The sequence below is a fragment of the Ailuropoda melanoleuca genome, chromosome 10 (genome assembly GCF_002007445.2).
Source record: "Ailuropoda melanoleuca isolate Jingjing chromosome 10, ASM200744v2, whole genome shotgun sequence".
Classification (NCBI taxonomy): Eukaryota; Metazoa; Chordata; class Mammalia; order Carnivora; family Ursidae; genus Ailuropoda; species Ailuropoda melanoleuca.
Genome location: NC_048227.1, coordinates 91,209,102 through 91,224,380, shown reverse-complemented (window position 1 = coordinate 91,224,380; position 15,279 = coordinate 91,209,102). Strand labels below are relative to the sequence as shown.

Here is a 15,279-nt window from a genome sequence, read left to right as displayed (position 1 = left end):
AAAAAAAGATGAAACAAGAATTTAAAATAAGCAGAATAAACGTAATTAAGGGAATAAGAGACATGTAATTATAAGGTGGGTTTGTTGATCTCCCTCCTATTGAGCAGGAGGGAGAGGACTGGTGAGAAACAGCACAGCAGGAAGAGGCAGCCGTGGGGAACCCTGCACAACCACTGCCCAGAGAGCCAAGAATCCATGACTGAGCATGTCTGGGCCACAGCAACGTTCGCATAAAAGAGCTGCTCCGGAGCCATCTTGTTGCTATCCTGGCCCAGAGGTTTAATGACTGGCCGAGAGGATCCTGCCTCATTAATACAAAGTGGTGCTATGTGCAGATGGGTTTGGGGGAGCGTGTAAAACTGAATGGTGCAGCGGGAATGCCCCATGCAAATTGGCCCCCCAAAAGCAGAGGTCCACATATCTAAGGAAGATGTCTTGTGGAGGACATCTAAAACCAAGACAGGACCTCAGGGAAGATGCCGGATCCATTTACCTTGTTTCTTCTTTCAGATGCTGTGAGAAGAGAGGAGTAAAAGAAACTAAGAAGAGGCCAAGAGAAGAGGAGATGAACAAGAATGATGGAATTCCCCATGGATCCTCTGTCCCTGAATCCCCGAGTCAAACACTCTAAATTCCTTAGGCCAAGGAAGAGGTACAAGGAGCATATGATACCACAATTTTAAACTGTAACGAAAAGGACTGTACTGATCTTCTATGCATCCCAAAGGACCAATATGCTATGGAATCTACCTGAGATGGTAACAGATGTGACAGACAGAGGAGAAGGCAGTTGTTGGATAAAAACTAAAATTATTTTATTTGTATCCCTACAGAGTTTAGACTGTTCANATGAAATAAACCAGACAGAGAAAAACAAATACTGCCTGGTATTATTTATATGTGGAATATTTAAAAACAAACTCAAAAACAGAGAGAAGAAAAGTGGTTGTCAGGGGCTAGGGAGTGGGAAAGATAAGGAGAGGTTAGTAAGAGGGTACATACCTTCAACTATAACATGAATAAGGTCTGAAGATCTACACGTAACCCATAGTGACTATAGTCANAAAAAAAAAAAAGGCACACACACAAAAATCACAGTTGCTTAAATACTTACTGGCTCAAAGTGGGGTAGCACAACATCTTCATCTCCAACAACGAAAGTCACCATGCCGCAGATCTGTATGGAATGCCCTACTGGGGAGTGTGCGGTGAAGAGCAGCATATGTCTCCTAAAGACAATGGAAAATAGATGAGAACAATGGGTTCCTTTGTTGTAGTCCCAGCCTCCGTTAGTTGCTTGGTGACAATTTGTGCTCAAATGAAGTCAAACATTAGCAAGAGTTGAATTCTTTAAAACAGGTGGGATNAATGGCACTGTATTGTATAATTGATATTTGTTAAGAGAATAGAACTCAAATGTCACCAAAAAAAATGTTGTCAACAACAAAAAAGATAAGTATGTGAGGTGATGGTCGTGTTAATTAACTAGATGGTGGGGATCCTTTCACAATGTTTATGTATATCAAATCACCACGATGTACGGTTTATATAACTTATAATCTTATTTGTCTATCTGACCCCAATAAAGCTGGTGGAAAAAAGAAATCGGATGTCAAATTGTAAATCTGTAGGTCAAAACCCAAAAGAGAGTCGGTGGGGGGGAGAGAAAGAGAGAGGGGAAGAGAGAGAGAGAACCCTGGGAGTTTGCAGATTGTTTGGATTGGTGTGTCGTGGGTAGTTGGTGGGTAGAGGAGGAGCTGCCCAGAGCAGAGGGTGCTTTGAGACAGCATGAAGAGGGTGAAGTTGGAGCAAAACTTTGTGAAGTGCTTTTGCTCCTTTCCTAGGGAGCACCATGGTGCCATCATTGCTCCTTGGTTCCCTGCAGAAATTTTGAGGAATGGCCCAGCAGCTATGCCTGGCTGGTACAGATCCCACCTGGGGTGAGCTGATGAAGACAGATGCAACTAACTTGCCCCCTTAATGCATTTACCATTCTATTACCTTCTCCCCAACCTCTGAAAGCCTAGAGAAAGCCTATTCTCAATGGTGTTTCTCCCAGAGGTGAAGCCATGACCAGAAAAATCGTGTGGTCAAGCAGCAGCACTGGGAGTGATCACATATGGCTCCGAGGAGCTTGAGTCTCTCTGCTCTTGGACTAGTCTTCTCTCTTGCTTCTTCATTAGAACAGAAAAATAATAGGGCCTGGCTTTCAGGCCTAGTAATTTTTACAAGCTGGAGGAATTGATAACCCCAGGGAAAGATGAGTTCATAGACCAAAATAACTGAACACCTGTGAAATTAAGTCACCTAAAGAAAGAGACAAACTAGATAATCCATACCATCTAAAGCAGAACTATTTAAAAAAAAAGAAAAAGAAAACCAAAAAAAGATGAAACAAGAATTTAAAATAAGCAGAATAAACGTAATTAAGGGAATAAGAGACATGTAATTATAAGGTGGGTTTGTTGATCTCCCTCCTATTGAGCAGGAGGGAGAGGACTGGTGAGAAACAGCACAGCAGGAAGAGGCAGCCGTGGGGAACCCTGCACAACCACTGCCCAGAGAGCCAAGAATCCATGACTGAGCATGTCTGGGCCACAGCAACGTTCGCATAAAAGAGCTGCTCCGGAGCCATCTTGTTGCTATCCTGGCCCAGAGGTTTAATGACTGGCCGAGAGGATCCTGCCTCATTAATACAAAGTGGTGCTATGTGCAGATGGGTTTGGGGGAGCGTGTAAAACTGAATGGTGCAGCGGGAATGCCCCATGCAAATTGGCCCCCCAAAAGCAGAGGTCCACATATCTAAGGAAGATGTCTTGTGGAGGACATCTAAAACCAAGACAGGACCTCAGGGAAGATGCCGGATCCATTTACCTTGTTTCTTCTTTCAGATGCTGTGAGAAGAGAGGAGTAAAAGAAACTAAGAAGAGGCCAAGAGAAGAGGAGATGAACAAGAATGATGGAATTCCCCATGGATCCTCTGTCCCTGAATCCCCGAGTCAAACACTCTAAATTCCTTAGGCCAAGGAAGAGGTACAAGGAGCATATGATACCACAATTTTAAACTGTAACGAAAAGGACTGTACTGATCTTCTATGCATCCCAAAGGACCAATATGCTATGGAATCTACCTGAGATGGTAACAGATGTGACAGACAGAGGAGAAGGCAGTTGTTGGATAAAAACTAAAATTATTTTATTTGTATCCCTACAGAGTTTAGACTGTTCATTGTACATGTCATTCGGGAGAATTTCTTGTAGGATATACTTAATTAACAGTTTTGAAAGGTAAAAAAAAAAAAAATGGATAAGTTAACCAAAAGACAGGATTAGTTCAAAATCTTTGAAAAAAAAAAAGGCACACACACAAAAATCACAGTTGCTTAAATACTTACTGGCTCAAAGTGGGGTAGCACAACATCTTCATCTCCAACGACGAAAGTCACCATGCCGCAGATCTGTATGGAATGCCCTACTGGGGAGTGTGCGGTGAAGAGCAGCATATGTCTCCTAAAGACAATGGAAAATAGATGAGAACAATGGGTTCCTTTGTTGTAGTCCCAGCCTCCGTTAGTTGCTTGGTGACAATTTGTGCTCAAATGAAGTCAAACATTAGCAAGAGTTGAATTCTTTAAAACAGGTGGGATAAGGACCTTTGAATTTTCACTCTGAAAGAATCATCAGAGGTCATTGACTCTAACTGCATTAATTATTTAGGACACAAAATCGTTACACTCAATGATGAACATGCTGGAAATACCTCCCATACGCTGCAGTCATATCTCAGGAGACGAGTCTCAATTTTTCCCTAACAACAATAATTCATGGTGCTGTAGGGCTTTGTAGATTTCAAGACTCATTTCATAGTCATTTCCTCACAAATGCATCATTTCATGCATGTTCTTTACGTCTGTCCTACCAGGTTGCAGTATCACTGAGAGCAGGAATGCCATTTCCCCTTCAGTTACTGAGCACTTAGAGCATGTTCAAAACATTCATGCTGATAGGTTGGGTCTGTGGGGAAACACTTGGGTATATATAAGAAGGTTCTTTATTAATTCCCTGTTCTTGGTTGTCTTGATGGATGAGCACTCAGACAGAAAAATGACTTCTGGGAGAATCTCTCTATGCTAGAGTTTTTACGGTAGAAGTGAGAAATATTGAAGTTCTGAAATTTATTATTTTCTAGGAATACTGGATGTTTGCCACACATTATTTTAGCATTTGATTTTGCCATGTAAGCTTTGCTTTTTCTATAAGAGCTGTAGCTTTTCATTGATCACATAGAATTAACATGATTGATCTTAGGAAATCCAGTAAGAATATTTATTTCATCTGAAATAGGAGGTAATGTTTTGAATTGTATTTATCAAAATCAAGAAAACGTTTTGATTATGCACATTTTCTTTAAAATGGAAAACGTGATCTGCTTAGCCAAGTTTATCTTAACTAAAAATAAAACTACGGGTAAGATTAAAACAAATCATCGGTTAAAAAAAATAGAAACCACAGGGCAAAAAATGCTATGTTTCTCAATCTGTTTTTAAATAAAATCATAGTTCTTGCCAAGGAATATAAAATTTACAAGAAAACAAAAAAGATTGTTTAATAAATGAATTTTAGGAAATGCTGTTTTAAACCATATTCTTTCTTAAGAAATTACCAAACTTTGACAATTATGAGACTTCCAAAAGGTGATTCACTGAACAGCATTTCTTCAATTTATTTGTTCATGGAATTATTTTTCTCAAGAATCATAATGATAAAATCACTTAGGAGACAATATCTTAGATCCCATATTGTTTAATTATTTTGTAGCCAGTGGTTTACAATGTTTCAAAAAATTCTTCATACGGGAAAAATGAAGTCACTCCATACCCAACAGGCAGGCGAACCATTGTAGCCTTGGTAGCATATGTATGAATCTTTATAACAAGTTCCCGTGGCTTCAGAGATTTCCAAGAAACTGATTCAGCTGTAAGCAGTCCAGGCTCTATGTGGGGGCTGTCTCTTGTTAAAGCTAGGAGAGGGGAAAATATTAAAATTTGACTGTGAGAGTGTAGCTGGCCTTTACAACATTAGTAATAATAATAATATCAGGAATTAGGGATTTTCTGAAAATATTCATAAAACCCAAAGAAAATACTCTGGGTAAATAATTATTGGAAATAATACTGAAGTAAGACTCAGGTCTTCCTGTCTGTCCTCTTTTCCTCCTCAGAATCATCCCTCACTAAAGAAACCAGGAATGGGAGAGTTAACAAAAGGACAGACAAGAGTGTCTCATTTAATCATCTGCAGCAGAAATCACAATACCCCGCAAAATGCAGTTTTAAGGGGAAAAACCACCACATCTGGGAAAATAAGAGATTTTCCTAAGGTAGTGGAAAAGCAAGGTTGAAATATCCCATTGTTTAACCTAAGTTTTTACTTTTAATTCTTAGCTTTGACAATGTGTAGAAACAGCAAATAACGCACAGAAGTTTAATTTTAATATTAAGTATTACATTTAAGACAAAGAATATCAACTCTACATCAGTAGCTAAGGCCAAAATGCTTTTTAAATTAAAAAAAATTAATTGAGACAGATTGACACATGACATTGTATTAGTTTTACATATTTGGTATTTGCATATATTGTGAAATGATTACCATGAAAATTTAATTAACATCCATTACTACACACAATTACAATTTTTTCTTGTAATGAGAATCTTTAAGATTTACTCTTTTAGCAATTTTCAAATATACAATATAGTGTCATTAATATAGTCATTTTGGTGTATATTACATCTTCAGGAATTATCTTAGCTTGTATTTTTACCCTATTTCCAGAACACTCAAGCTGAAGCTATAAGGACAAAGGGGCAAAACACGACCTAAAACACCTCTACACACATAGAATTTCAATGTTTTAGGATATGGTGTGGCTTGGGAGTGATTCGTTAGTAGATATACTAAGCTTATACCACTAAAGTTTTGCAAGTTTATTCAACAAGCATTTATTGCCCATGACTACATGAGACACCATTCAAAACATTGGGTAGAACTGGGTGGAAATCATAGTCCCTGCCATCAAAGTTGGTAGGACATTTAATAGTAAGCATTCAGCAAATATTTATTGTACCACTACAGTATCAGGCTTTGTAAATTTGAGTTATAGATAATTTGATTTTGCTATTTAGGCTTTGCTTTTTCTAAAAGAGCCATAGCTTTTCATTGATCACATAGAATTAACATGATTGATTTTGGGAAATCCAGTAAAAATATTTATCTCATCTGAAATAGGAGGTAATATTTTGAATTTTATTTATCAAAATCAAGAAAACTTTCTGATTATGCATATTTTCTTTAAAATAGAAAATGTGATCTGCTTAGCCAAGTTTATCTTAATTAAAAATAAATCTACAAGTAAGATTAAAAACAAACCATAGGTAAAACTATGATTGATAAGGGGGAAAAATACTGTTTCTTAATCTGCTTTTAAATAAACAGATTAAACCTTAAAAAACAGGACATAGAATTGAAGAATGATGTTTTGTGCATATGTGCGAATGTGCAAGGGCTGGTCTCAGGGAGAAGCAAGAACAGTTCATCCATGAGAGGGGGAGGGAAGGTGACTAGAATTGTGAAGAGCTCCTTATGGGAAGATGAGGTGGGTCATTCCTGACTTTTGTCTATCTCTCAAGTGAAAATAGCAGTAAAGTCATGAGCTGAAAATGCGTGAGGATGAGAGCGACTGTTGGAGAGATCTGGAGGCTTGAGATGGTCATCCATGAGGACAAGAGTGAAGAATGCATGAACCAGGGAAATGCTGGCAGTGCTGGGGGCCATTTTGAAATCTGTGGCCCTCAGTTGAAAGTGGGGCTAGCTGATAGGATCATTTTCTTCTCCAGTCCCGTTCAGCTGCTCTGATGCACAGAGGTATGATGCAGAATTCATCTGTGAAATTCAACCACTGTCAGGGGCTTGCCAGGACAGTAAGCTGAGAGGGTAAGAAGAGCAATCACACTGAGGTGTGTCCAAGGCTACAGTTATGGAGATGAGAGAAATAAAGACGTGAAGAAGGGAAGACAGAGAAAAGTAAGAAGGTCAATGGACTGTGGTCCCAGAGAAGTCAAAGGATTATAGGAGCAGAGGTTTTAGGGGGAGTGAACTGGAGAGTCAGGGCATGTAGTCAGAGCCTGAAATGGTAAGGTAAGTTCCAAACTATAATTATGAAAACGAAGGCCAAGATGGGATGGTGGAAAAGGTCTTCAGAACTGTCAAATCAAAGAAAGAGTGCATGTTTTTCAATAGATTTTTAAAGTCTCAAGAGCGATGACATGTGGAAGCAGAAAGAAAAACAGAGTGAGTAGGCATGCCAAAGAGGGGAGCACAGGACTGAGACAAGGACTGGTGCAGGTAGCAAGAGTGAGCATAACCCACGATGTCTGAGCAGGAAGAGCGTCCTAGAAGGTGGCGTAAGGAAGACTCTCTTAGAGACACTGGAGAAGAAATAAGTTGCTTCATCCAGAGCTTAAAAATCTTGTATTTCCCCTGGACTGAATGAAAGTGAGCTGGGCTTTGAGACTCTAGTTTTCTCAAAGCTCTCTTACCTCCAGATTCTCCCCATCGCACCAAAGCAGAGAAGCAAACCAGGAGTTCAATAGGTTTTAGACTGTCCACAAATAGATAGTAGGACACACGTTCATCTGAGAACTGCAAGACATCAGATGAATTTAATATTGTCTATGAATGCTGTATTTGCCACTTATAATAATCATACAATACCTAATATTTACCGAGAATCTACTGTGCTTCAGACACCATGATAAATACTTTACAGCTTTAATGATATGAAGAAAATCACACTGGGTAAATATTGGCAATAGTGTATGGAAGCTGGGTCTACAGGACCTGTGTGAGATTAGCTGCCCTATCGGAGAGTCAAAACTCTTCACCATGAGCAAAGAAAAGGGATATGCTTGTTCTAGAAATAACAAATAGAGGAGACTGGACTCGAGTCTGAGGGCTCAGAGAATATAGGTCCCTGATAATAGTCTTTAGTAACTTTAGCAGAGAATGGAAATGTCTAATGGGGTTGTATTAAGGTATTTTACAGGGTGGTATGTGATAGAAACACTTTCTTCCTTTTTTNTTTTTTTTTTTTTTTTTTTTTACAAGATCTTCAGAAATACAGCCGTTGCACTCTAATGCACCAGACTGGATTTTTGTTTTGAAGATGCAAAAGAGTACTGAGTAAACCCAGAACTTCCCTTAAAGGACAGCCATGTGAAGGTTACATGACCATGGACTCAATCGATCCTGTATGGGTACTATTAATATCCATAATCACGTATCAAGAAACTGAAGCACGAAGGGAATAAGTAATTTGTCAAAGGACACAGAGCTTGCAAGTAGCAAAGCTGAGAGTCAAGAATAGGTCGATCCACTTACCAACTCTGGGACTGGTCTTTGAGACGATTGTAATTTTATTGCCTCTCAGCTGCTTGGTGTTTCAACATAATTTTGACTGATGGCATGCGGTAAGTGTGTTAAATTAATTTCATTGCTATTATGCATTCAAAGCTTTCATATTATTTTACAATGATATTTAAATAAAAAATTAAAATATGAAAGAAAAATCTCTAGTGATACTGTGAAAAACGCAACCTTGTTATTTAATCAAGTATGACAAGATTGCTGGAAATGCTCAATACAATGTAACCATGTTTTACATCATTGCTTCCCCTGATATTTTTCCATACTAAGCATTTGTCATTTATCTTCTTTGTTTCCTTTTGGCTGCCACATGTTGGTTATAAAGACAGTTGTTTCAAGTATTCACTCTCTAAAATTATGAAGGAAGCTTGGGTTTGCAGCCTAGTGTGCCGGCTAAAGGAGGAGTTTCCACACAGAGCTCATCTGCTGCCATTCTTGAGAGTCTGAGGATTTAGGGACAGTGTGGCCCTAGAGGTCACACGGAGGCACTCTGCTCTTGGTGCCTGCACAGGGCACCTTTGGGAGCCCCCTTCTCCACCACACTGAACACCAATGGAACATCTATGGAATGTGCTGGAAGAAGCCTCGGGCTCAGCTGGCTGTGCCTGTGGCCGCTAAAATCAGGAATGCCTGGCCACAGACCACAACCAAGCCTTCCTTTCAGGCCATCCCAAAGGCTGTGAAGTTTGGATTCCAATGCCCTCTAAGAAAACATTATTGTTTTCTCATACCATGGATGTAAAAAAAGAAGAAAAAAATCAGGGATATGAAGGGACTCAGAAGGATTTTTATCATTTATTTTGCCAAGCTGAGACTTGAAAAGGAAAAAAATTCTATATTTACATCAGTTTGTAAAAATAGGATCAGAATAAAGAACTGTTGGCCCTTGTGCTTCACACGTATGTGTGTGTATTAGTTCTGTGGGCTATAACAAACTCATAACCAAACTGTCTAGTAACAGNCAATGCCCTCTAAGAAAACATTATTGTTTTCTCATACCATGGATGTAAAAAAAGAAGAAAAAAATCAGGGATATGAAGGGACTCAAAAGGATTTTTATCATTTTATTTTGCCAAGCTGAGACTTGAAAAGGAAAAAAAATCTATATTTACATCAGTTTGTAAAAATAGGATCAGAATAAAGAACTGTTGGCCCTTGTGCTTCACACGTATGTGTGTGTATTAGTTCTGTGGGCTATAACAAACTCATAACCAAACTGTCTAGTAACAGGGACAGCCAACACTGATTATCCCTTGCTGAGAATTGGCATTCTTCTAAGTATTTTACGTACATTCTCTCCATGATGTCCCAACTCTATTTATAGGGCTCCTACAGCAATCATTTTATAGATGAGAAAACTGAGGTAAAGAAGACTGAACTTAGTGTCCCACCGCGAATGAAACATGGATTCCAAGCCAGACAGCCGGGCTCTGATCCATCAACCTANGGGACAGCCAACACTGATTATCCCTTGCTGAGAATTGGCATTCTTCTAAGTATTTTACGTACATTCTCTCCACGATGTCCCAACTCTATTTATAGGGCTCTTACAGCAATCATTTTAGAGACGCGAAACTGAGGTAAAGAAGACTGAACTTAGTGTCCCACAGCGAATGAAACATGGATTCCAAGCCAGACAGCCGGGCTCTGATCCATCAACCTAGCGAACCTAGTGAGGGGGAGAACTGGTGACAAAGCACAGACTCCACGTCAGGCACAAGTCTCAGGATGCTTGTGCCACTTACCAGGGGGGTGGTCTTGGGCAATTTACTCAGCCTTGACTTGCCTCAGTTTCCTTACCTGAAACATGCTGATCATAGTAGTCCTTTCCCAGGGTTTGCTATGCGTGAGTTAATACAAGAAAGAACCTAGTGCGGGGCCGGCAACAGAATAAGACCCTATAAATGACTTCACCTTATTATTGCCAACAGTTTGAATATGGAAATATGCCGAAGTGATCTGTAAACTGTATGCTATTCTTACATCATCCTCTGGGCTCAGTTAGTCCCGGTTAGCAGTGTGGTTATCCTTGTAAAGTCATCACACTCCTCTGGGTGTTTTTATAGATAAACTCCAGAGCTAAGGAGACCCTTTCTCCCCGCTCCCTTCCCCCAGGCACCAGGACGGACCTGATCCTTACTTTCAGAGCGGACACCCAGCTACAGAGCAAGTCTTGAACAATGCTCAAAAGGTTTTCTCTGCCTGTATTTTCATCTAGTACAAGTGTAACAAGAAAAGTCTTCTCNGTAAGACCCTATAAATGACTTCACCTTATTATTGCCAACAGTTTGAATATGGAAATATGCCGAAGTGATCTGTAAACTGTATGCTATTCTCACATCATCCTCTGGGTTCAGTTAGTCCCGGTTAGCAGTGTGGTTATCCTTGTAAAGTCATCACACTCCTCTGGGTGTTTTTATAGATAAACTCCAGAGCTAAGGAGACCCTTTCTCCCCGCTCCCTTCCCCCAGGCACCAGGACGGACCTGATCCTTACTTTCAGAGCGGACACCCAGCTACAGAGCANGTTTCTTCCTCTCCCACTCCCCCTGCTTGTGTTCCCTCTCTCGCTGGCTGTCTCTATCTCTGTCAAATAAATAAATAAAATCTTTAAAAAAAAAAAAAAAAGAAAAGTCTTCTCCAGCGCTTCTTTCTTCCCCCAACTCTGCGCAGGGCTTACAGAGATGTGGCATTATCGTTGGGGGCTCGAATGGCCCCCTGCAAGCAACATAAGAGTTCCAGTACAATTCAGATTCCTAGAATATGTTTCCTAGTTTTCCCCAAAATGCCACACAATGTGAGATTTATTAATTAATTCAGTCGATAATTTTTTATTGAGTTCCTGCCTCATGCTGGGAGCCGTGCTGTAACAGTACACAAAAGGACCGAGTCCTTGTTAAGATGTTGACATCAAGTGGGTGGATGGGGGGAGGGGCACAGAGAAGTAATCAGGCAGTTGGGACTGAGGGGGGTAAGTACAGGTCTAGACAGAGCGCATGGAGTCAGGGTACTTGACCTAGACTCTGTGGCCAAGGAAGAAGGTCTCACAGAGTCAAGGACATTGATGCTGTTCTGAGAGACTGCTAGCATTAGCCAGATGAAGGCAATAAGGATGAAGGGGAATGGACTCCATGTAAGGGAAGAACATGGACAAAAATAGCAGAAATGGTAGTAGAGATGTGCCTTTGTTTTAGGAATAGCGTGCAATTCAATAGACACTAATTGAAATCAAATACGGTGAATTTATTTGTGCTTCAGTTATTCATATATCAAACATTTTTAACATGAATTTACATAATAATGCAGCTCAGGATTGAACATAATCAGATGAATCACACTTGGACTTACGAGGGAACAGAATTTTGTTTATTGTCTGGATAAGAGATTAGTAGAAGACTCTAGGAATTGATTTTGTTAACGTAATTATAAATTTAGAAATGCTTGATAGATTTGAAGGTGCTTTTCACTAGCATGATTTAATAAAAAATTTACATAAAAGAAGGAAAAGAGAAGAGATCATAATATATTTACCTTGATTTCTGTTTTTTGAAAGTTAAGGCAATATGAATTTGGTTTGTGAAAAATATATATGTTCCTGAAAAAAATTATTTACAACAGGTTATTGTCATCATATGCAATGGACTAGTACTACATGCTAAGTTTCATAGAATCAAATAATTACAAGCAAAACAAGGTAAAGACAGAGGAAAATTTTAAAAAATAATAATAACAACCCAGGATAACAGTGGTTGCCAGGGGCTGAGGGTGGGGGAAATAGGAAGAGGTTGGTAAATGGATACAACTGTTCAGTTATAAGATGAATAAGGTCTGAGGATCTAATGTATAACATGGTGACTATATTTAATAACACTGGATTGTATCACTGAAATTTGCTAGGAGAGTAGAATGTAAATGTTCCTGCCCCCTCCCCCAAATTGGCAAATGTGTGAGGTGTTGGCTGTGTTAACTCGATGGGGAGAATCTTTCACAATGTGTATCGATTCATCACCATGTACATTTAAATATCTTATAATTTTATGTATCAATTATATGTCAGTAAAGCTGGGGGAAAATAATCACAACTGCATTGAATTAGAGGTCCTAAAGAGACAAAAACGATCCCTCTCAGTAACGAAACTATTTTTATCTTCATCGACAAATAAGTCTGTGAGGATGAGCTGAAACTGGCCTGAGATCTGTTTGGCTATTAATATTCTATGTGGGCAATCAATTCAGCTATTTTTCTTTCTAGCATTTTTACTGGATATTGTATCAACATCAGACTTATATTGGTTTAACTCTTTTGAATGATAGCTAAAAAATAATGGCTTCTATATCCACTATATTTAATATGCACAAAAAGTTTATACTTACTGAAAACATACACAGAAGTCTTCAAAATCCAACCATATTTCTTTAGAAACACTATTATTTATTGTTGCAAACTCCTCCAGTGATTTATCCTGTGTTGCTGTTGTCTGGCTGACCAAATCTCTTTCCAAACCAAATCCTTCACCCTGATGGGCTGCGTCGTTCAATCCGAGGTCTATCAGTTCATCTGTGCATAGCAGAAGACAAACATGTCAATTGCATCTACGTTGTGAAATATTAAGTTATTGAGGTAGGGAAAATTATAGAGGGCAGTTTGCATATTGAAGTCTACTTTTGAAAAAAAAATGAGGCGATCATTTACATGCAAGCCTCACATTTGGGGAGGTCCATGCAGAGACACATTTTCATACCCTCAGGAGGATGTAATCTTAACTTAAACAAATAGCAGAGTGTTCAAAACTTTTGAAATCACTTTCATAGGTTTGTGTGCCCATTCTTCACAGATTATAAAGACATAGCAGAAATTAGCTAGTTTAGGTTCTTAGCATCTGCTATAGGCAGACAGTTGCTTCTAAGAGGGGAGGGGATAGCTCACGCACCAGAAGAAAGGAGAACCTGGGAGAACTATTGCAATAAATACATTTCAGAAACCATTGAACTGCTCCTCACAGTTAGCGATTCTGCGTCTTATTTTATGTTGATCAAGGAATGTCATAAAGTTCTTACAGACTTCTTGAATCAAAATGTTACATATGCACATGCCACATAAATGCTTTTTTTGGATTTGAGGATTGGCCAAGTCTTTATTTAGGAACTGAGGAATTGGCAACGGTTTCCATGCTTTGATCATCACAGGCATGAATTAAAACACGTGAACTGTACTCAGGGGCCCTTAATCAGATCATCTCTTATTTTGACTTTAAGCATGAATTTAACAAGTGAGATTATCTGATTTTTCTAGCCCAGAGTAGATTAGACTTAACACATCAGAGGAGATACTGGAGACAGGCCGCCGAGGCCCAGGAGAAGGGACAGCTAAAAGCCGTCAAGATCAGAGATCCCTTTGTGCTTTGATGTTTGTGAAAGTCATGAGAAGATTATTAATTTACCTTTTCCAAGTATAACTTGTGGAATAATATTACCCTGTGAAGTGAAAGGAACACATTAAGAAACCACTTACAAATTCAACAAAACATGTTAACTATTTAAAGCACCAATGCTTTTTAAAAAGTTAATACCGTCTTTTAATCGATAAAGAAATAGAATTCTGCAAATAGTTACTAAAACATGACAAAGCAGAAACTTTGTTTTTAACCTTAAAGTTCAAAGATGTGAATTTAATTAAATAATTGGCTGAGGGTTTAAGTTTGTGATATTAAAACACAGAATATGAGAGTTTATTAAATGAGAGTTTTTAAAATAACAGTTCAGTTAAACCAATAATACTCAAGTAGTTATTCTGCTTGGTATGAAGCACCTGACATTATTACAGACCAATATAATGAGATTATAAATGGCAATTAATATACTGAACCTGGAAAGGTGAGTTTCAAATTATAAAAATGGTTCTTCCAAATTTTAACAGGAAAATGAAGTTGAATTCATTTGCGCAACTCCGTTTTCTCTGTGACACAATAAAAATACGTATAAAGGTAAAATGGTACAAACTCTTACACACACGTGATGGGTGATGGCAACAATATTTTGGATGATGTAAAGGGCTGCAGGTGATAACAGAGCAGAGCTAACAGAGAAGCAAGTGAGAAGCAAGCCCATCCATGCCTTAGGGCCCCAGAAATGACTAGCAGGCATCTGAGGAGGAGGGAATGTTATAAGGCCTCATATCAAAACACAGGAATGGGTTAAACGTCTATTTAAGGAACAGATAAATTCCCATTTTGCTGCAATCCTTTCTGCTTTAGTATCTAGTCTTCTTCTGCCTAAACAGGACACTGGAAATTGCTTCATGTGGAGAAATTAAATGAGCAGTCTCAGATCTGGGTTCACAGGTACCGTGGGAAACAGGAGAAGCTATACTCTACAGAGAGGAGAGGAATTATGTGAAAGTCCACATGCTGAACTTTGAGACTCTCGGCTCCTCTGTGCTGCTTGGCTGCAGTAACACCAATGGATAAGTGTATACCAACCCCTGTGACCCATTCCACCCCGGGGAGGGAGATTAGAGGACTCTTAAGTGGAGAAACTAAGGCCAGGGAAAAACCCCCAAGGAATCTACATTTGGAGCTAATCCCACCCCCGAATGAAGCTCATTTATCCCCAATTATCCCAAACTAATTATCCTACAGCTGACAAGCTCTAGCCATTCTATAAAGCCACCTTCAGTCAGCAGCTAATTAACGTCATGAATTCTTTAGATATATATATGCAACAAAGTATCACCAGACAATTGAGGAAGGAGACTTACATCAAACAAAGAAACTAAAGGGTGTGGGTGGGGAGTTTA

The 15,279-nt window shown here is 39.1% G+C and overlaps 1 protein-coding gene across 1 annotated transcript in view; it reads right to left on the bottom strand.

The window, feature by feature from the left end:
* Nucleotides 1–15,279, bottom strand: part of ADGB (androglobin) — a 162,908-nt gene that overhangs the window by 69,185 nt on the left and 78,444 nt on the right. The window contains exons 14-19 of the mRNA XM_034669608.1: nucleotides 13,921–13,958; nucleotides 12,858–13,043; nucleotides 12,015–12,078; nucleotides 7,599–7,701; nucleotides 4,879–5,020; nucleotides 3,396–3,510 (exon numbers count right to left, since the gene is read on the bottom strand). Coding sequence (XP_034525499.1) covers nucleotides 3,396–3,510; nucleotides 4,879–5,020; nucleotides 7,599–7,701; nucleotides 12,015–12,078; nucleotides 12,858–13,043; nucleotides 13,921–13,958 — 648 coding nt within the window. The remainder of the gene's footprint in view (nucleotides 1–3,395; nucleotides 3,511–4,878; nucleotides 5,021–7,598; nucleotides 7,702–12,014; nucleotides 12,079–12,857; nucleotides 13,044–13,920; nucleotides 13,959–15,279) is intronic.